Source organism: Oreochromis niloticus, linkage group LG11 (genome assembly GCF_001858045.2).
Source record: "Oreochromis niloticus isolate F11D_XX linkage group LG11, O_niloticus_UMD_NMBU, whole genome shotgun sequence".
Classification (NCBI taxonomy): Eukaryota; Metazoa; Chordata; class Actinopteri; order Cichliformes; family Cichlidae; genus Oreochromis; species Oreochromis niloticus.
The window spans coordinates 11,918,256-11,934,069 of NC_031976.2; the positions used below are offsets into that span (position 1 = coordinate 11,918,256).

General features: G+C 42.3%; 1 protein-coding gene across 1 annotated transcript; it reads right to left on the minus strand.

Moving 5' to 3' along the window:
• Window positions 1-1,842: 1,842 nt before the first annotated feature.
• gapdhs (glyceraldehyde-3-phosphate dehydrogenase, spermatogenic) lies at window positions 1,843-12,896 on the minus strand (the record flags this gene model as incomplete). Its single annotated transcript, NM_001279552.1, is given in 11 exon segments — window positions 1,843-2,318; window positions 2,421-2,518; window positions 2,611-2,773; window positions 2,917-3,068; window positions 3,171-3,252; window positions 3,370-3,488; window positions 3,604-3,694; window positions 4,600-4,706; window positions 4,952-5,048; window positions 5,757-5,816; window positions 12,865-12,896. Coding segments are annotated over 10 exon segments (1,008 nt in total). The 3' UTR covers window positions 1,843-2,248.
• Window positions 12,897-15,814: the final 2,918 nt, after the last annotated feature.

The following is a 15,814-nucleotide window of genomic DNA, read 5'->3' on the forward strand; positions in this document are numbered from 1 at the left end:
GAACAAAAAGAGTCCTTTAACATAAACATTTTCAACAATGCAGATGATTCAGTATTATAGTGTGTCCCCCTCCCCTTTTGTGTTTCCATCGATCATTAAGAATGGCAGTCTACGGCCATGAGATCTAAGAAATTGTCATTTATAAAGTTAGTGCAATATTTTACCATCAGAACTTTTTTGACCTTTAAAGTTGTTATTTTATAAATGAAATGAAATCTCAAGCTTTTGCCCACTTAGCCGTAGCACTAAAGCTGATGGTAAACCAGTTACAATCCTTATGGTCATACGCATCGAATACTCGAAAACTATCTGCGTTTCTGAAGAAGGAATGATGGGAATGATATCCCTCAGACTCAGTCACAGACGTTCACTTTTACTGCCATTGCTGTAGCTGCAAGTGATATGCAGTTGTAATAGTATACACATTCTCATATCACTTCATGATACACACCCATTGATCAACCCATGCTCATGGCACTTGTTGCCCCAACTGACTGTGGTGAAAATATATATGGTTAAACAACAGGCAGCACTGCAGCACAGCTGCAGAGTTTTGCATGTCAGATGCTTTTAAGAGCAATTAAGGTTGCCAAGGCAGCGACAAGCTTAGTTGAAAAATGTTCCTGCATCACAGCAGCATGCAGACTGCTTTTCTGCAGTATTGCAAAAAAAACAGCAGGTGTCCTCAGTGACCATTCCCTATATTTGCATAGCTGACTTCAACTTTAATGTAAAAAATATGCAGTTATTCTCTCATGGCAGCATTAACTCGGTACATCAGAGCTGGCAATGTATTATTAATCTCCCACGTTCTTCACAGTACTTGATTAGTATGTTCAGACTGGCACAGACCACCTGGAGATAAAATGTTAAAATATAATCAAGAAAAGCAAAGTTTCCTATCTCCGTATACAAAACAAATTTTGACATTTACTAGCCAACTTTAGTTTTTATAATTATGACCTACTTTTCCAAATACTGACATATCAATACACACAAAAAAGTGACCAGTTTCCATGGCCACTGTCTTATTAGTTAAGAAGCCCATGTTTACATCTCAGTGTCTGTAGAACAGCTGTTTCTATTCTGCAGCGCATGAGTAGAAACATTTAAGCATGACAATCAAGTCAGGATCAAACTGAGCAGGTTTGAACTTGTGACGCTTCAAAGTTGTAACCTACGATCTAGAGTGGATTTTATCTGCATCCACGATTCTCTCGTGTGAATTAAATCAACTCATATTTTTGTTGTTAAATCTGAATCAAATATGATTTATATCCTTGACTTGTGCACAGTTCATTGAAGAACAAGAGCATCTAAACACATCTGTGTGTGTGCTGGGGGGGTTGTCTTTAAGACACATGCATGAAGATTATCCTGTGGATTAAAACACAGCTGCTTTTGCCAGAACTTTTGAATATGAAGTTGGAGTTCAAAACAAATCGTGATCATTTTCAGTGTGGAACTTTTGTCGAGTGCATCCACCATCCCTCCTTTGCATGTCCATACCCAACGATCACAGTAACAGCTAATTTAAAATGCTGTCATGACCAGGAGTAGTGGCTATGTCATGGATCTTCTTGTTATCATTGTTACAGTAATTCTACTTTTTTACTTTATCTGTGCTAAAGAGCTTTTGCAGTTTTATATGTTTCTTTCCAACGGTTAATGCCATCCATTAGTCTGCCAGTAAGAGGTAAAAATCTGCCAGTATGGCTAAACACAGTCACACACAGTCATTTGCTTACTGTATATCACAGTGTTAATGGTTGCTATTACATATTTCAGTCAAACAAGTTGTATTTTGGTTGATTGGAAGCATAAAACAGGACAACGTGAGGTTTTTCAACTTTTATTTATTCTTCAGCAGAGTTGCAGTAGTTCTGCCTCTCAGCTTCCTCCTTTTACTGGTGATAAAGCCTTTAAACACACCAACAGGGCGATGGATACAGTAGTTACCATAGTACTGAGTCATAACGACACATCTAAGGTGGCAGTGGGAGGTGGAGAGGGGCACACAGACACAAAAATTTCACCAAACGGTCGCCTTGGAATTATAAGAATAAAACAAAACCAGAATAACTCATAAACACTCAAACACACTGCTGCTGCCTACATATACTGTAGTAGAGCTAATGGTTGTGATGCTATGACTATGGGTTGGGCTTGTGTGTAAAAGAGAAGGGTGGAAGTAAAGGATGAATTAATGGTGGTCCCTTTGCTGATTTCCTTGGTGGACAGGAAGTGCCTACTCCTTGGAGTGCATGTACAGCAGCAGGTCGGCAACGCGGTTGCTGTAGCCGTACTCATTATCATACCTGGTTGGAGGAAAGGAGGAAAGGAAAATGAATTAGTCAGTGTGTTTTTTTCAGACTTCCTGTTTTCTATGAGGGGCTGGACGGGACATGTTGAAAACTCACCAGGAAATGAGCTTGACAAAGTTGTCATTGAGGGAGATGCCAGCACCAGCATCAAAGATGGAGGAATGGGTATCACCGATGAAATCAGAGGACACCACCTGGCAAACACAAAGCACACCACGAGAGCATAAAGTAAAGCAAATCACAGATCGCTGATAACAATATTAAACCAGCTGTTTATATAGAATACCTGGTCCTCGGTGTAACCCAGCACTCCTTTCAAGGGTCCCTCGGCGGCCTTCTTGACGGCTTCCTTAATCTCAGCATATGAAGCAGGCTTGGAGAGACGGCATGTCAGATCCACCACTGACACATCGGCCACTGGCACCCTGAATGCCATGCCTGTCAGCTTACTACAGAACGAAGGAGGCAGAGGACAAAAAAGTGATTTCTGCACTTTTTATTAATCAGTCTTCATTTCTTCAACTACTGGCTGAAGTGTTCACACTTTAGCTGAAACTGCATGTGTGTGTGTATGTTTTGTGTGTGTCTTTACCCATTGAGTTCAGGAATGACTTTGCCCACTGCCTTGGCAGCACCAGTGGAAGCTGGAATGATGTTTGCGTGGGCACCACGGCCGTCACGCCAGGCCTTGGCACTGGGACCATCCACTGTCTTCTGTGTGGCTGTGTATGCGTGGACTGTTGTCTACAGATATCACATGACACATTATTAACCCTTAAGACTTAAAATAGAAGATCATAAATATTACATTTGGTTATCATACTGTATAGATTTACTCTTACTTACCATGAGTGCCTCCTCGATGCCAAAGCTATCGTGGATGACTTTGGCCAGGGGGGCCAGGCAGTTGGTGGTGCAGGAGGCATTACTATGAACAGAGCAACAGGCACGATTAGTTATTTTGCAATATACTAGTAGATATGATATTTAGGGTTTCTTTTGAGGTTCTAAAGCTAAATTTAGGTTAACAGTTAAGTGGTGTTACCTGACAATAGTCATGGAGGAGGGGTCGTATTTGTCCTCATTAACTCCCATGACAAACATTGGAGCATCGGGTGAGGGGGCTGACACAACCACACGCTTTGCACCACCCTGGATGTGAGACTGTAATTGGGAGAGAGAGCGCAGGTTAGAAACGTTTCCTGGAATGTGGTTGCGTTTGTCTGTGTTTGTGTGTGTTTGTGTGTGTTTGTGTGCGTTTGTGTGTGTGTGTACTTACAGAGGCCTTCTCAACACTGAGGAAAACTCCAGTGGACTCAACAACATATTTGGCTCCAGAGCTGCCCCAGGGGATTTCAGCTGGCTTCATACTAGAGTTATAGAAGAAACTGCATCAGTCTAAAATCACCTTAAATTTGGCAAGTCTCTGTACATCAGCTTCTTTTGCTTTTGCCTGATTCACGTTACTGTATTTTATCCTAAAAAAACCCCCCTCAAAACAGGAGTATTATTACATACAGCTGGCTAAAGTAGCAACATCCTGTCTCACCCCTTTGAGTTTATCCAAACAGCTCCAATGAGAGTACTAACAGGGACTAGAAACCAAACTAGTTGTTCTCACTGGCTTTTCACATGCAAAATGCTAAATATGCGGCTCATCACATCTTGAAAACCTCATATTATCCCAACAAAGCATATCGCCCTGAGACTCACTTGTGGTTCCTGGAGTTTCTAAAAGTAAAATGGGAGGCAGCGCCTTCAGCTCTAAAGGCCCTCTCCTATGGAACCAGCTCCAAGCTTGGATTTGGGACAGAGACACCCTCCCTATAAGATCAGACTTAAAACTTTCCTTTTTCAAAGGCTCATAACTAGGGCTGGGTCAGGTGACCCTCAATCATCCCTCAGTTGTTGCAGTCATTATATCCTCAAGCTGCTGGGGGGACTTTCCATAGTGAACTGACCACTTCTTCTTCACTTCCCTTTTCTCACTCCCTGTTTCTTTATATGCCACAATTGCAGAGCAGCAACTTTTCTTACAGCCATAGTCAGTGCTTTGTACCGCTCCTGTCTACACTCTTCCCCACTCTCATCACATGCCTGGTCAGAGAAGATTGCTGATGTTCTTCCTCTAATGTCACTGGATGTTTACTTTGAAAAATGAAGCAGCTTTAGATTAAAAAAATCTGAACTGAACTGGAATGTTTTTTCAGCCTGTGTACATCTGCTCTCTGTAGCAGAAAACAGCCACGGGCCAGTTAACGTTGTCGTTACTTACCACTGGAAGACAGAGATGGCTTGGCCATCGACGACAAGTTTGCCATTATCTGCAGACACTTCACCACGGTAACGGCCATGGGTGGAGTCGTACTTGAACATGTAAACCTAGAAGCAGGAGGGATGACAGTGATGACGTTAATATGGGGAGTGCTTCACAAAGAAGCATAAAGACATGTTGTACACCCTCCTGGAATTTTCCGTTTTCAGAAAAAAAAAGAAAACACTGCGAGATTAAGTTTTCTATTAGCACCCAAACAGCATACATCCATTCCTACATGACAACATGTCATGGATTTATACTACACAGCCTGAATAATTTAGATAACTTAGCAGGCAGTAGATTTACTCACCATGTACTGCAGGTCAATGAAGGGGTCATTGATGGCCACAACCTTGATGCCCTTCTGAAGGCAAGCCCTCAGGACCAGGCGGCCAATGCGACCAAATCTGCAGAGACAGAGATGGAGAGATTAGAAATAGTTGCCATGGGAAAACAGTGGGAAACTTCCTCAGGATGTCACAGCACCCATGGGATCAGTCCATGTCCACTGCAGCAACACTTTACAGTTTTAATACAAGGAACTTTCACTACACTCTTATATGTCCATATCATGCTTTTTCAATTACTCAAAAATAGACAGCATGTGTCCCTCATTACAAGCACGTCTGTGAATGTGAGATGTGATATTGGTGAAATGTTACGGTGGATGAAATTATTTCTGAACAAAAAAAGATCATCTGTTTTTTAGTCCTGAAAACAAATATAGCCTCAAACTGTAACCACTATATAATATAATTTGAACGATGGCTAAAGGAAGAGGTGGCTCAATCATGGAGCGTGTTTACTTCTAATAATTTCAATGCCTTGCAAGAATGAAAGAGAACATACTATCACAGTAAACCTTTCAGCATTGAAACAGGCTTTACTGTGCAGTTATGACTTGTTAATAATGAATTTGTTATGGTGTTATGGTGCATTTGCCCTTTGGTTCCTCTTTAATACATCTTTACTAATCACCAATGCTTGCCCAGCTCCAGTTTTTGCTTCAATGATATCCTACTGTAACCACCAGAAATCACTCTTACCCATCTTAATAGTGTGTGTGTGTGTGTGTGTGTGTGTGTGTGTGTGTGTGTGAGGTGTTTCAAACTGACCCATTGATTCCAACACAGAGGTCTGACATGGTGGCTGCTGCTTAGGGAGTGCGGAGTAACCTGGAAGAAAAAGAAAGAAAATTAAATAAATCATCACATTTGAAATGAATTAATTTAAACAATACTGAACATAGAATGACAGAAAATACAAGCAAGTGATCCAACCCCAGATAAGGCAGATAAAAATGCCACCTGTTGTCAACACAGCCAAAAATAGCTGATATATAAAGTTTTTAAAACATCAGAGTCAGGCAGGGTGCAGGCCCAAGAAAATGAAGCAGCTTTAGGCAGGACAGATATATTGTTGGCTTGCAGTGTCAAAATGAATATAATATACCGGAAGTCAAGAAAAAAAATTGTGGCAAGTTAATACACAACCTCACACTCATACAACCACAGGAAATGAGCAGGCAAAACCAAAAAGAAGCACACATGCAATAAATCACAAATCTGTTTGTGCCAAGCTACCCTCTATCATCCATTTCACTTTGAATTTACAGATGTTTTTTGTCTTCCTCTCCTTCTCTCCTCCACGTTTTACATTGATCCTCACACTTGTTTCTGTCCTCTCCACTCAGGAGGCCATGTGGGGTGAAGTGAGGTTACACATTGTTGTATGCAACATCTTAAAAACATTTGAAATGCCCAAGTTTCATCAGCCCCTTCGGTGGTTTCAGCAGTGAGGCAACACTGTAAAAAACTGTAAACTGTCATCTCACAATACCTGGAGGCCCTCTGTGATGCATTAGCACTAAAAGCAAAAACACTAACACCTGTGAAGAACGCTTACGAAGCTGCATGACGTTTTTGAGCCGGGTACGGTGGCTGAAAGCACAGCAGAAGCCAGAAAGTGTGCAAGAGGTGTGACTGTGTTTAATGCCAACAGGGGAAAAATACAGGCTACCAAAAAATGTGTTTTATAGGCAACTGCCGCAGGAGTAGGGAGGTGTTACCTCATGCAGCGACATGTTTCGACAACAATGGGATATAAAGGGAAGGAGAAGGCGGTAGGTATGTGCAGCAAGCAGGGACTTGATATAGAGGAAGCGTGACCTATTTCCCTCTACCTTCCTCTCCCTTTCATACTGGAACACTCTGGTTCCTCCTCACTACACCTCCTTCTCCTCCTCCTAGTCCCACCCTTCTTGTCTTTTCTACCAGCTCTGCTTCCCCTCTCTACCACTTCAGCTCCTTCGCCGTCCTCGCTCTCTCTATATTAAAAACGTTGACTCCTGACAGCCTGATATCATGTCTAGTCTCCCAACTCATGCAACCTCATGTTGGGGGTTAAGGGAGGTTTCCATCACCAACCAATAACACGTTCACAATCAAAGCAGTGCTGGTGATGCTGGTGCTGTGTGTGTGCATCTAAGTGTGTGTGTATGTGCGAGTGGCAGGGCAGGTAGAGTAAGTAAGGGCAATGCGGATTGTCCTTGGAACTGGCTGTTCATCATTTTAGACAACTGTAATCTCCTAATCTGTTTTGTGTGTGAGTGTGTGTGTATGTGAGAGAGAGCGCGTGTGTGTCTACACAAATGTGTGCGTGTCTCTCTGACAAGCAAGTAGGGCAGGTCGTGGATCTGGTGAAATGCATTGTGGGAGCACTTTAAATAGAATAAAGGGAGTGCCAGATTATGATGAATAATCGCTCTCTTTCTTTCATGCAAAAATAACTGTACATGAGACTCTGGATTATTTTCACCTGGATGTATCTGCTGTGGTCTTTAATGCAGAGAGGAGCGGCACCATTTGTTTCCAGTCAGAATCAATTTATTGAACAGCCTGTCAGGCAGTGATGTGATGTGACCTGCGATGGCCTCAGTGGTTTCAGTTATTAGACTTCTTGTCTCCATGTTTGCAGCACCGTCCTCTGAAGGCAGAGCGGCCATTTTGTGTTCTGCTGCTTGCATCCACACACAAGGTCACCAAGAAAGAAAAAAAGATGGAGAGGGGGCGAGAGCGAGGTAGGAGGACCAGTATGACCGCGCAGTTCTCATGTTTCACCTTTTGTGCATTCACAAAACACTGCAGGGCCTCCCCCCCCCACCTCTCTCTGCCCTTGTTGCCTGTTTCACAGTTAATTTCCCTCCTTGATTTTCTCTCTTCTTGCTCTAAGTTTTTCCAACACAGAGCAGCTGCCTTGGGTAACCATAACAAAACAGCCGCTCTCTTACTTTTTAAGAGCAGAACAGGCTTTTATACTGAACTAAAGATAGAAAATGGAATAGCAGAGGCGCTCACAAAGAGACAGATCTCTGCAGGACGGCATGATGGAGCACATACTAAAGACAGGCTCATGTCATGGCAGGCACTTCTGTCATGACACGATGAAGGTCGCTGGTATCAGACTGCATGCATCACTATTTAGTAGTCCATTTGAGGAGCACTATGATAACCAGTAAAACTCTTTGCATCATGCTAATGGTGAGGTATATTACATTACACTTTGTAAGGTTTTCTGCAACACTTACAACACCATAGTTTCACTAAACGTTGCCTAAATTGCACCAGGTTTTTATTGTGCATATCTACCGAGGACATTGCGTTTGAATTTACCGTCAGCCTAGCACTGGTCTGTTATTACCCAAACCCCAAGAGTGCTCACACAGACGCGCCACATCTCACAAAGACAGCACTGTGCAGGGCGGAGAGGTGACACGCTGGTAACTGCAGCTTCTAATCTGCTGATACTCATTAAATTGTTCAAAGAAGGAACATAAGCCTTCTATACTTTTCTGACCATGCATTGCACGCAGATGCACCAAACTGTGTGTTTAGCATTTACGGAAAGACAGACTGACCTGAAGAGTCAATGCAAGACTGGGAAAAGTTTGAGATCTGATCTAAATGTAGGTGAACGAGGCTGCTCCAAGAAATTGGTGGTGAAAATCATTCTGAACAGGTGAAAGGAATAAAAACATGAATGGTATTAAAGCTCAGATCATACTGAATAGCTGGACATTTGGTGCATGCTTGTTGTCCTTCCCTTCTGACCTGCACTTCGAGCTGTTATCCCTCCCTTACTTTTGTTGGCTCCATGAGTTCCACACATTTGCCCTCTGCTCATTCCCACCACCCAAACTAATCATTAAAATTCACCACCCTCCCTCCATCCCTCTATTTGTCACCGCTCTTTTGTCTGTGTAACCCCACCACCACCGACACAGACTCCCCCACCCCCAACCCCCTAGGCTTTGACCTATATTCAGCACTCAAGTTTATGCAGAGGGGGTGCAGAATAGGGGCCCCACCAGTGTTTGCTGTACGTGCACTGGAGGGACTGTTGAGGGAGAGAGATGACTCATAACTATTCGACCAGAAAGAGGACAAAGACGATCGTCTGCAGCAGGTGGAAAAATATAAATTCTCAAAATTGCGAGTGAAAGGAGTAGAGGGGAGCGGAGCATAATGACACAGCATTTCTTTCCTTCTGTGCACATTTTTTACAGCGTCGAGCACCTACGATTGACGAAACAAACACTGATTGTGTTTCTTCAAAATATGTCTCATTTGAACAACATACAGTCTTTGCAGCAGGAACTTGCTACAAACCCTTATATGGACATAAGTTTGAGGTAGCACAGATGTTCTGCTAACAAACGTTGTTCACACACAAAAGATGGAGCTGAAGGAGAGACACAGCTCACTCTATTGACTGCATGAGAGGCAGACTGAAGCTAATTTTCTCGCTCTTTGGTTTGCTTCAGTTTGTGCATTCATTGGAAGGCCTTCCATCGGAAAAATTTGTCAGTGAGTGAGTGAACTCACTGACTCTGACAGTGCTTTTCCTGCCCACTAACTCCCCTGGCTTTCCTCCTTCATTTGCCCTTATTTGCACCCCCTTCCCCCACAGCTATCTATCCCCCTGACACACCCTCGCTCTCTCTCCAGTGGTTTTCCACTGCAGTAGGTTGATTGGCCAGAGGCCAGGCGCACTATCCAATTAGGTAATGTCTTCTGTTCTTGTCCGCTTCTCGATGATTTGCAAAAATCAGACAAGTCGCAGCGAGCTATACTATTATGTTATTATTCTGAGATAATGCCATAAGAATGTTCGTATCACTTTCACTATGCACTGCTGGGCACTATAGAGTTAAAGTTATATGGGAAAAGGCATATTTTGATGATTTAACAATACTATTACTGCAATTTTCATTCTAATAAAGGCTTTTCCCCCCCATTTTACTATTGTATTTTGTTGTTGTAATTAATATACCTATAGCCCCCCCCCTCCTCCCACCGTGAATTTAATAAATGGAAGAGAATGAATGGATGGATGGATCAGCTGTTAGACACACACACACAAACACCACAGGCTGTGTGTCCACATCAACATGCAGGGCCTTCTGTGGACAGGGACAGGCCGATTAGAAGGCCCACTTTTCTATTAGGCATTTAATTAGTGGCAGTCAATTGTGTATTCCTATGACCAGATACACCAGCTTTGATAAGATGAATACAATAAGGCCTATAATGGTTTGGTAATCCACTAAAACTTGTATACAGAGTTTGTGCACACACCGGCTCTCATGAATTAGTAAAGCCTGTGCTGTATCAAACTGCAGAGGACTCAGCAGAAGGACACGTGACTCCCTGATCCCAGTTATGCTGATCACAGACACACACTGCTCACAGCACTAATTTGTGACCCGTATTTAAGTGTTAGTCCCTGTCTTTTGCCTCCTTTTATATCATAAGCTAAGCCACAGCACGTTGGTAAAATGATGCTGTGTTCTCTGCTTGTCTCAAAAAGATGTTGGTTATGGAAAAATCCACATACTATAACATATAATATAACTGTAATATCAATAACAAGTGCTGTGCTGAATAAGCGAGGCAATTTTACGTCCACATGCTCTACTTCCTACATTTTTCAAGAGCTTATTTCCTCAAATTGGGGGCAGTTATGCACAGAGCGCTGAGTCACTCTGGAGTTCCTTCTCGCTCAGACACAACCTAAAAAAGATTGCAGGGTGATAAGACATCTGCAGAGCACAGTCAAGTGGGACACTCACACCAACCTCAGCCTGTAATCCACTAAACTCCTTTGAGTGGAAAACCTGAATTAATCTAGAAACAGCGACTCATAAGTGCTTCAAGAATGACTCAAGGCTACTTGTAAATCTGTGTCATCGCAAAACTAACTTTTAGTAGAGGGGACAACCCACCAACTGCAGGATGTGGTAATTTAATGTGGGTAGGGTTTTACCCACAAGTACCTGGGTCTAAAATGAGTGGTTCAAGGCAGGGAATATTTTCCGGCATGACTAACGTGGCCTGATAGCATTCTTCCTGCAGACAGCATGCGAAAATCAAGCCCACATTTACACCCAACATCAAAGAGGCCACATGAGCCCCTGCTTTTCTACATGTGCCACATCTCAATAATTACATGGTTGAACTTCACCTCAGGATAGCATGTTCTGTGTGTTACAGGCAGAAAATAGCTAAACTCCCTGGCATTAATTTTAAATTCTATATTTCTTTACGCTGTAGAAGAAATAAATCTAAAGGAACAGATCATCATCGGTCATGCACATCACCTGAAGGCCTCTTGACAGCACAGGATGTGACTACAGTGCTTAGCATGACTGCTAAGGATCCTAAGATACTGTGACCTTCAGCGTAGAGCAGTATGAGCTAACGTGTGAGTGCCCCTTCATGGTTGAAATCTCAATAAATGATTTCAGGCTGACAAAGGAGTCTAAGATGAAACATTACTGGCTGATCGGTATCAGCACTGGAGCTCTGGGCCTGCTGTGACCTTCACTAGCCGGAGGGATGACCTTCAACAGTCAACCATGGCTCCATCTGCATGTAGCCTACCACACCTGCATATGAAATCAATCAGCAGCAAAAACACTATTCATCTTAACTAATAACCCAACATCATGGTATTTATTACTACACAAATGATGTATTACTACACAGATACTGACAAACATCACAATTCTCTGTGGAGTTTAAAATAATGAATTCATGCTTGTAATTTCATTATAATTCTCCTGTACTAAACTCATTGGACCTTTTCTATTAGTAACAAACTGAACAATAACTGTATCCTGTATGCTTCTGTGCCATTAAAGGAGAACACAGGCCTCCTAAGCAGAGAACTGCATCAACAGGTCAGTCCAGTCTGGAGTAAACTGCGGCAGAATCATGCGACACTGCGCCGTCAAGAGGGGAGACTTGCAGCCTCCTCCTCTCTGCCATGAAATAAACCATAGCTTATTCATTTTGCCCATTCGCTCATCTCTGAGGCCTCTGCCTCACGTAGGCTGCAGTAACTGCAGGCGCACAGCTCATCTGAGAATGGCGCAACGTCGACAGACTTCATGGTGAAGACAGGAGGAAGCACGTAGCGTCACCTTCATCTACTCATCCTCCACCTTCACCTTCAAGTCCCTACAGCCCAGTGCATCCCTGCGGGACATATTCATTCAAACATCTGCCTCCTAACTCTACTGATCAGTATGCTTCTGAGATAGGCTTCATTTTTCTATTGGGTTACATAACATGGAGACTAATCCACTTCCGCAGATGCAGCACTCCGAGCTGCCAATGTCACGTTACCCGCTGAGACGAATGAATGGAGCAAACTTAATACACGATAATTACGTCATGATAATTTACAGTGCAGTCTAATTGGAATTGTTTTCCGGTTTTTCGGGATTTTTTTCCTTAATTGAAGCCACATTATGTTTAAAAAAAAAAAACGGCGCAGGCAGAACGCATTACACAACAGCCTGCCTCTCTCCAGACTGCAAGGCCACGGCCGCATCCTCTCTTCCTGTACAATACAAGCGTGAATCCTGCCAAAAATGACACATTTAATAAATCATAAACCACCCCTGCAGCACACGTGGGGCCTATTTCCCCTCATTCTGCACCACTTCGACGTTTTATGTGCCCGACTTAATGAATCGTGGATGCAGGGCGATGATAAGCTCACCAGCTTCCGCGAGTCACGTAGCTACATCCTGAAAGAAGGGTGAAACACTGAAAGTAGGGCGGAATTCATTTCTTCCACCTGAATACTTAAAAATGCTTAAAAGTCAGACGTTAGTTGGGTCCTTGCGCTGAAAAGCAAAGCGGTGTAGCGGCTTACCTCACGGATGATGCTTCTTGAGTTGTGTGCGCAGTTCACTGAGACGCCTTCCGCTTTTATACCAGGCACGTGCCTCGGGAAGCCTGGTCGCCCTGGCGACGTGACGTCATGCCATCTTCTGTCAGGACTCCATTCTGAACGCTTACATTGTCACGGTCTCTCCTCGCTGCCATAGTAACGGAGGAACGAATCATCGGTGTGGTTAACATCTTTATTCACAGAGCCTGTTCGCAGGGCAGAATCGAGGGTTGCGTAGAGGATGAAAGGTGATATTCATAAATGCACAGACAGAAAGAGAGAGGCTGGCAGGACGCCAGCGAGGAAATGATGAAGATTTTGATCCTATGTCCCAAGATGCTCAGCGGTTACACGAGGCTGTGATGTAATACAGTGGGGCACATTTGCTTTAATAAAGCTGTTACAAGCTACATATGAACAATTCATGAGCCCGCACTAGCTGGTTTAGATCACAAAAGTGCGATTTAAGCATGCAAAGTAACTGGTAGGCTGGTGACACTCTACGTGTGGGAGGGTAGGATGGAGGGCCAAACGCTTTGTTAGCAGGCCTCTACTGTGCATTGATCTGTAAAGGACTGCAGACTGGCCCTTCCATGTTGGGCAGTTCGTGTGAGAGAGAGCCCATATGGATGTATGCAGCGCTATGTAGGAAGACATGAACATGTCACGTAGCCATACATGAAGACCTGCCGGTATTCTAAACTGGACTAATCGATTATGACGACCAATATGCAATAAAATAAAGTATCCCGCACAATAATAATAATAATAATAAATAGAATTAATAAAACACACACACACACCTATATATGCTAGCTCTATTCTTAATTCTTTTCTTCAGATCACATGTCAGACTAAGAACAAGCCTACGTGAGGCAGGATGCGTGCAGTCATATAAAATGGGAAATCCCTGCAGTGCAGTAGGAGGGACGTTATTTGCACATGCTTCACATCCCCTTTTCGAATTTCGTCATTACAGATTCAGTGTTTGAATTCAGCATCGTACAGCAAGCTGCTCCGTCTAGAGGACATAGTTTAATGAAAGTGACGAATCATAACGAATCTGTAACTTGTTTAGATTTCTCTCACATAGCCTTAGTTACGGTAGAAGGCTATGAAGCATCGGAAACAAATAAGGACTAACAGCGCCATCTATCTATCGATCTATATCTATCTATCTATCTATCATCTATCTATCTATGGTGTTGTTTAAAGTAAAGAGAATTATGAGAATGAATTATGTTAATTAGGGAAATTGTGTTTTTGGTTGCCTTTGCGTGCGTGTGCCTAAAGTATATTACATTTTTAATGAAAGGACTGTTAAGAGAAAGTTAAAGAAATAAAATAAGATACGTAGAAATATACGGTAGTGTATTATAAGCTCAAGTTATTCATTTCAAATTATTCATAAATCAATACCTATTATCCCTACTCCTACATAATGTTTATATACAAAAAATACAATACTATTAATACCATTAATTGGAACAGTAAAGGTGAACCAGTAAAGGTTTCAAGAGTGTTTCTTCCTTCTTTATATTTTGCTCTGAAGCAGCCAGACTTTCTTGTAATTTTTAAAGTGATCTTGAGTAATAATTCTTCAGGCTTTCTGAAGCTGTTGGACATTGGATGATTTCTCATTTTCAGTCCCATCCTTGTACCTGACCATTTTCAGAGGAATGTTTATTTACTTATGTTAAACCACTTAACATTGGCCTGTGAAACATTCGAGCAAGGAACGCATTTTAAATAGTATCTTTAGGCACTTTGTGACAAGCTTGTCACAAAAACACATAATTTAATTGAATCTATACCAAATTACACAAGAACTGGTCTTGTCAAAATTGATGGAATTATGAACACCGAAAAGTATACATTTTCATTTTGATCACCATGTAGTACCATCGGGAAAGAGTCTGATTCTGACTCTAACAGGTTTATCTTTCAGCATGACAATGATCCCAAACACACTGCCAGTGCAGTAAAAGCATATCTGGATAGAAAACCAAATATGGGAACACTATCAGTCATGTATTGGCCTCCCCAGTGCCCAGACCTCAACATTAGTGAAGCACTATGGGATCATATTGATGGAGAACAGAAGAAAAGGTAGGCAACATCAAAAGAATACCTTTGAATGTCCTTCAAAAAGCCTGGAACAGTATTCCTGAAGACTACTTAAAGAAATGACAAGAAAGCTTGTCCAAGAGAATTCAGACTGTGATGAAGACTAAAGGTGGTACGTAAACTGACTTTCAAGCTCATTAGAATTGTACAAACAGTTTTCCCCCCTTAAATACTGCATTTCCATGTATGTTTGCACATATTTCCTGTCTTCTTAGCAATATATAGAAAAATGAGCGGTAGCTTAAAACTTTTGCACAGTACTTGATGTATTTTTCTACCAATATTCACGGGGTTAAAAGACCATAGTCATTTTCATTTGAGTGAAATCTTGCGCCATCCTGAGGCCCACTCGGGACACACAAAATAAACAAAAGCGCCATCTCCTGGAGAAACCCAGATGCTGCATGTGGATGAGTCTTTCTCGGTTGCTTTGGCATATTTCTCAAAACACTTTAAAAGACCTTAGCTTTAAAACTTAATTTACCAAAACAGCCCTTTCATCCAGCACTACAATCTACACAAGACTGTAACCTGCCTAAAACCTTTAATACGCCTGTCAAAGTGAAGGTTTTTGGTCATAGACACCACAATGAATCTTGTGACACGGTGTGGAGCAGTGTGGTCAAAAATGTTTAGATCCCATTTAGTCAGAATGATAGAAAACTAGAAGTATGTTCTTGTCTTCAAATGTAACAAAAATCTTATCTTACATGTATTTACTGAATGCCTACAGCAGGGGTGGGGAACTCCAGTCCTCTAGGTTTTAGATATCACCCTGGGTAAACACACCTGAATGAAATGACTA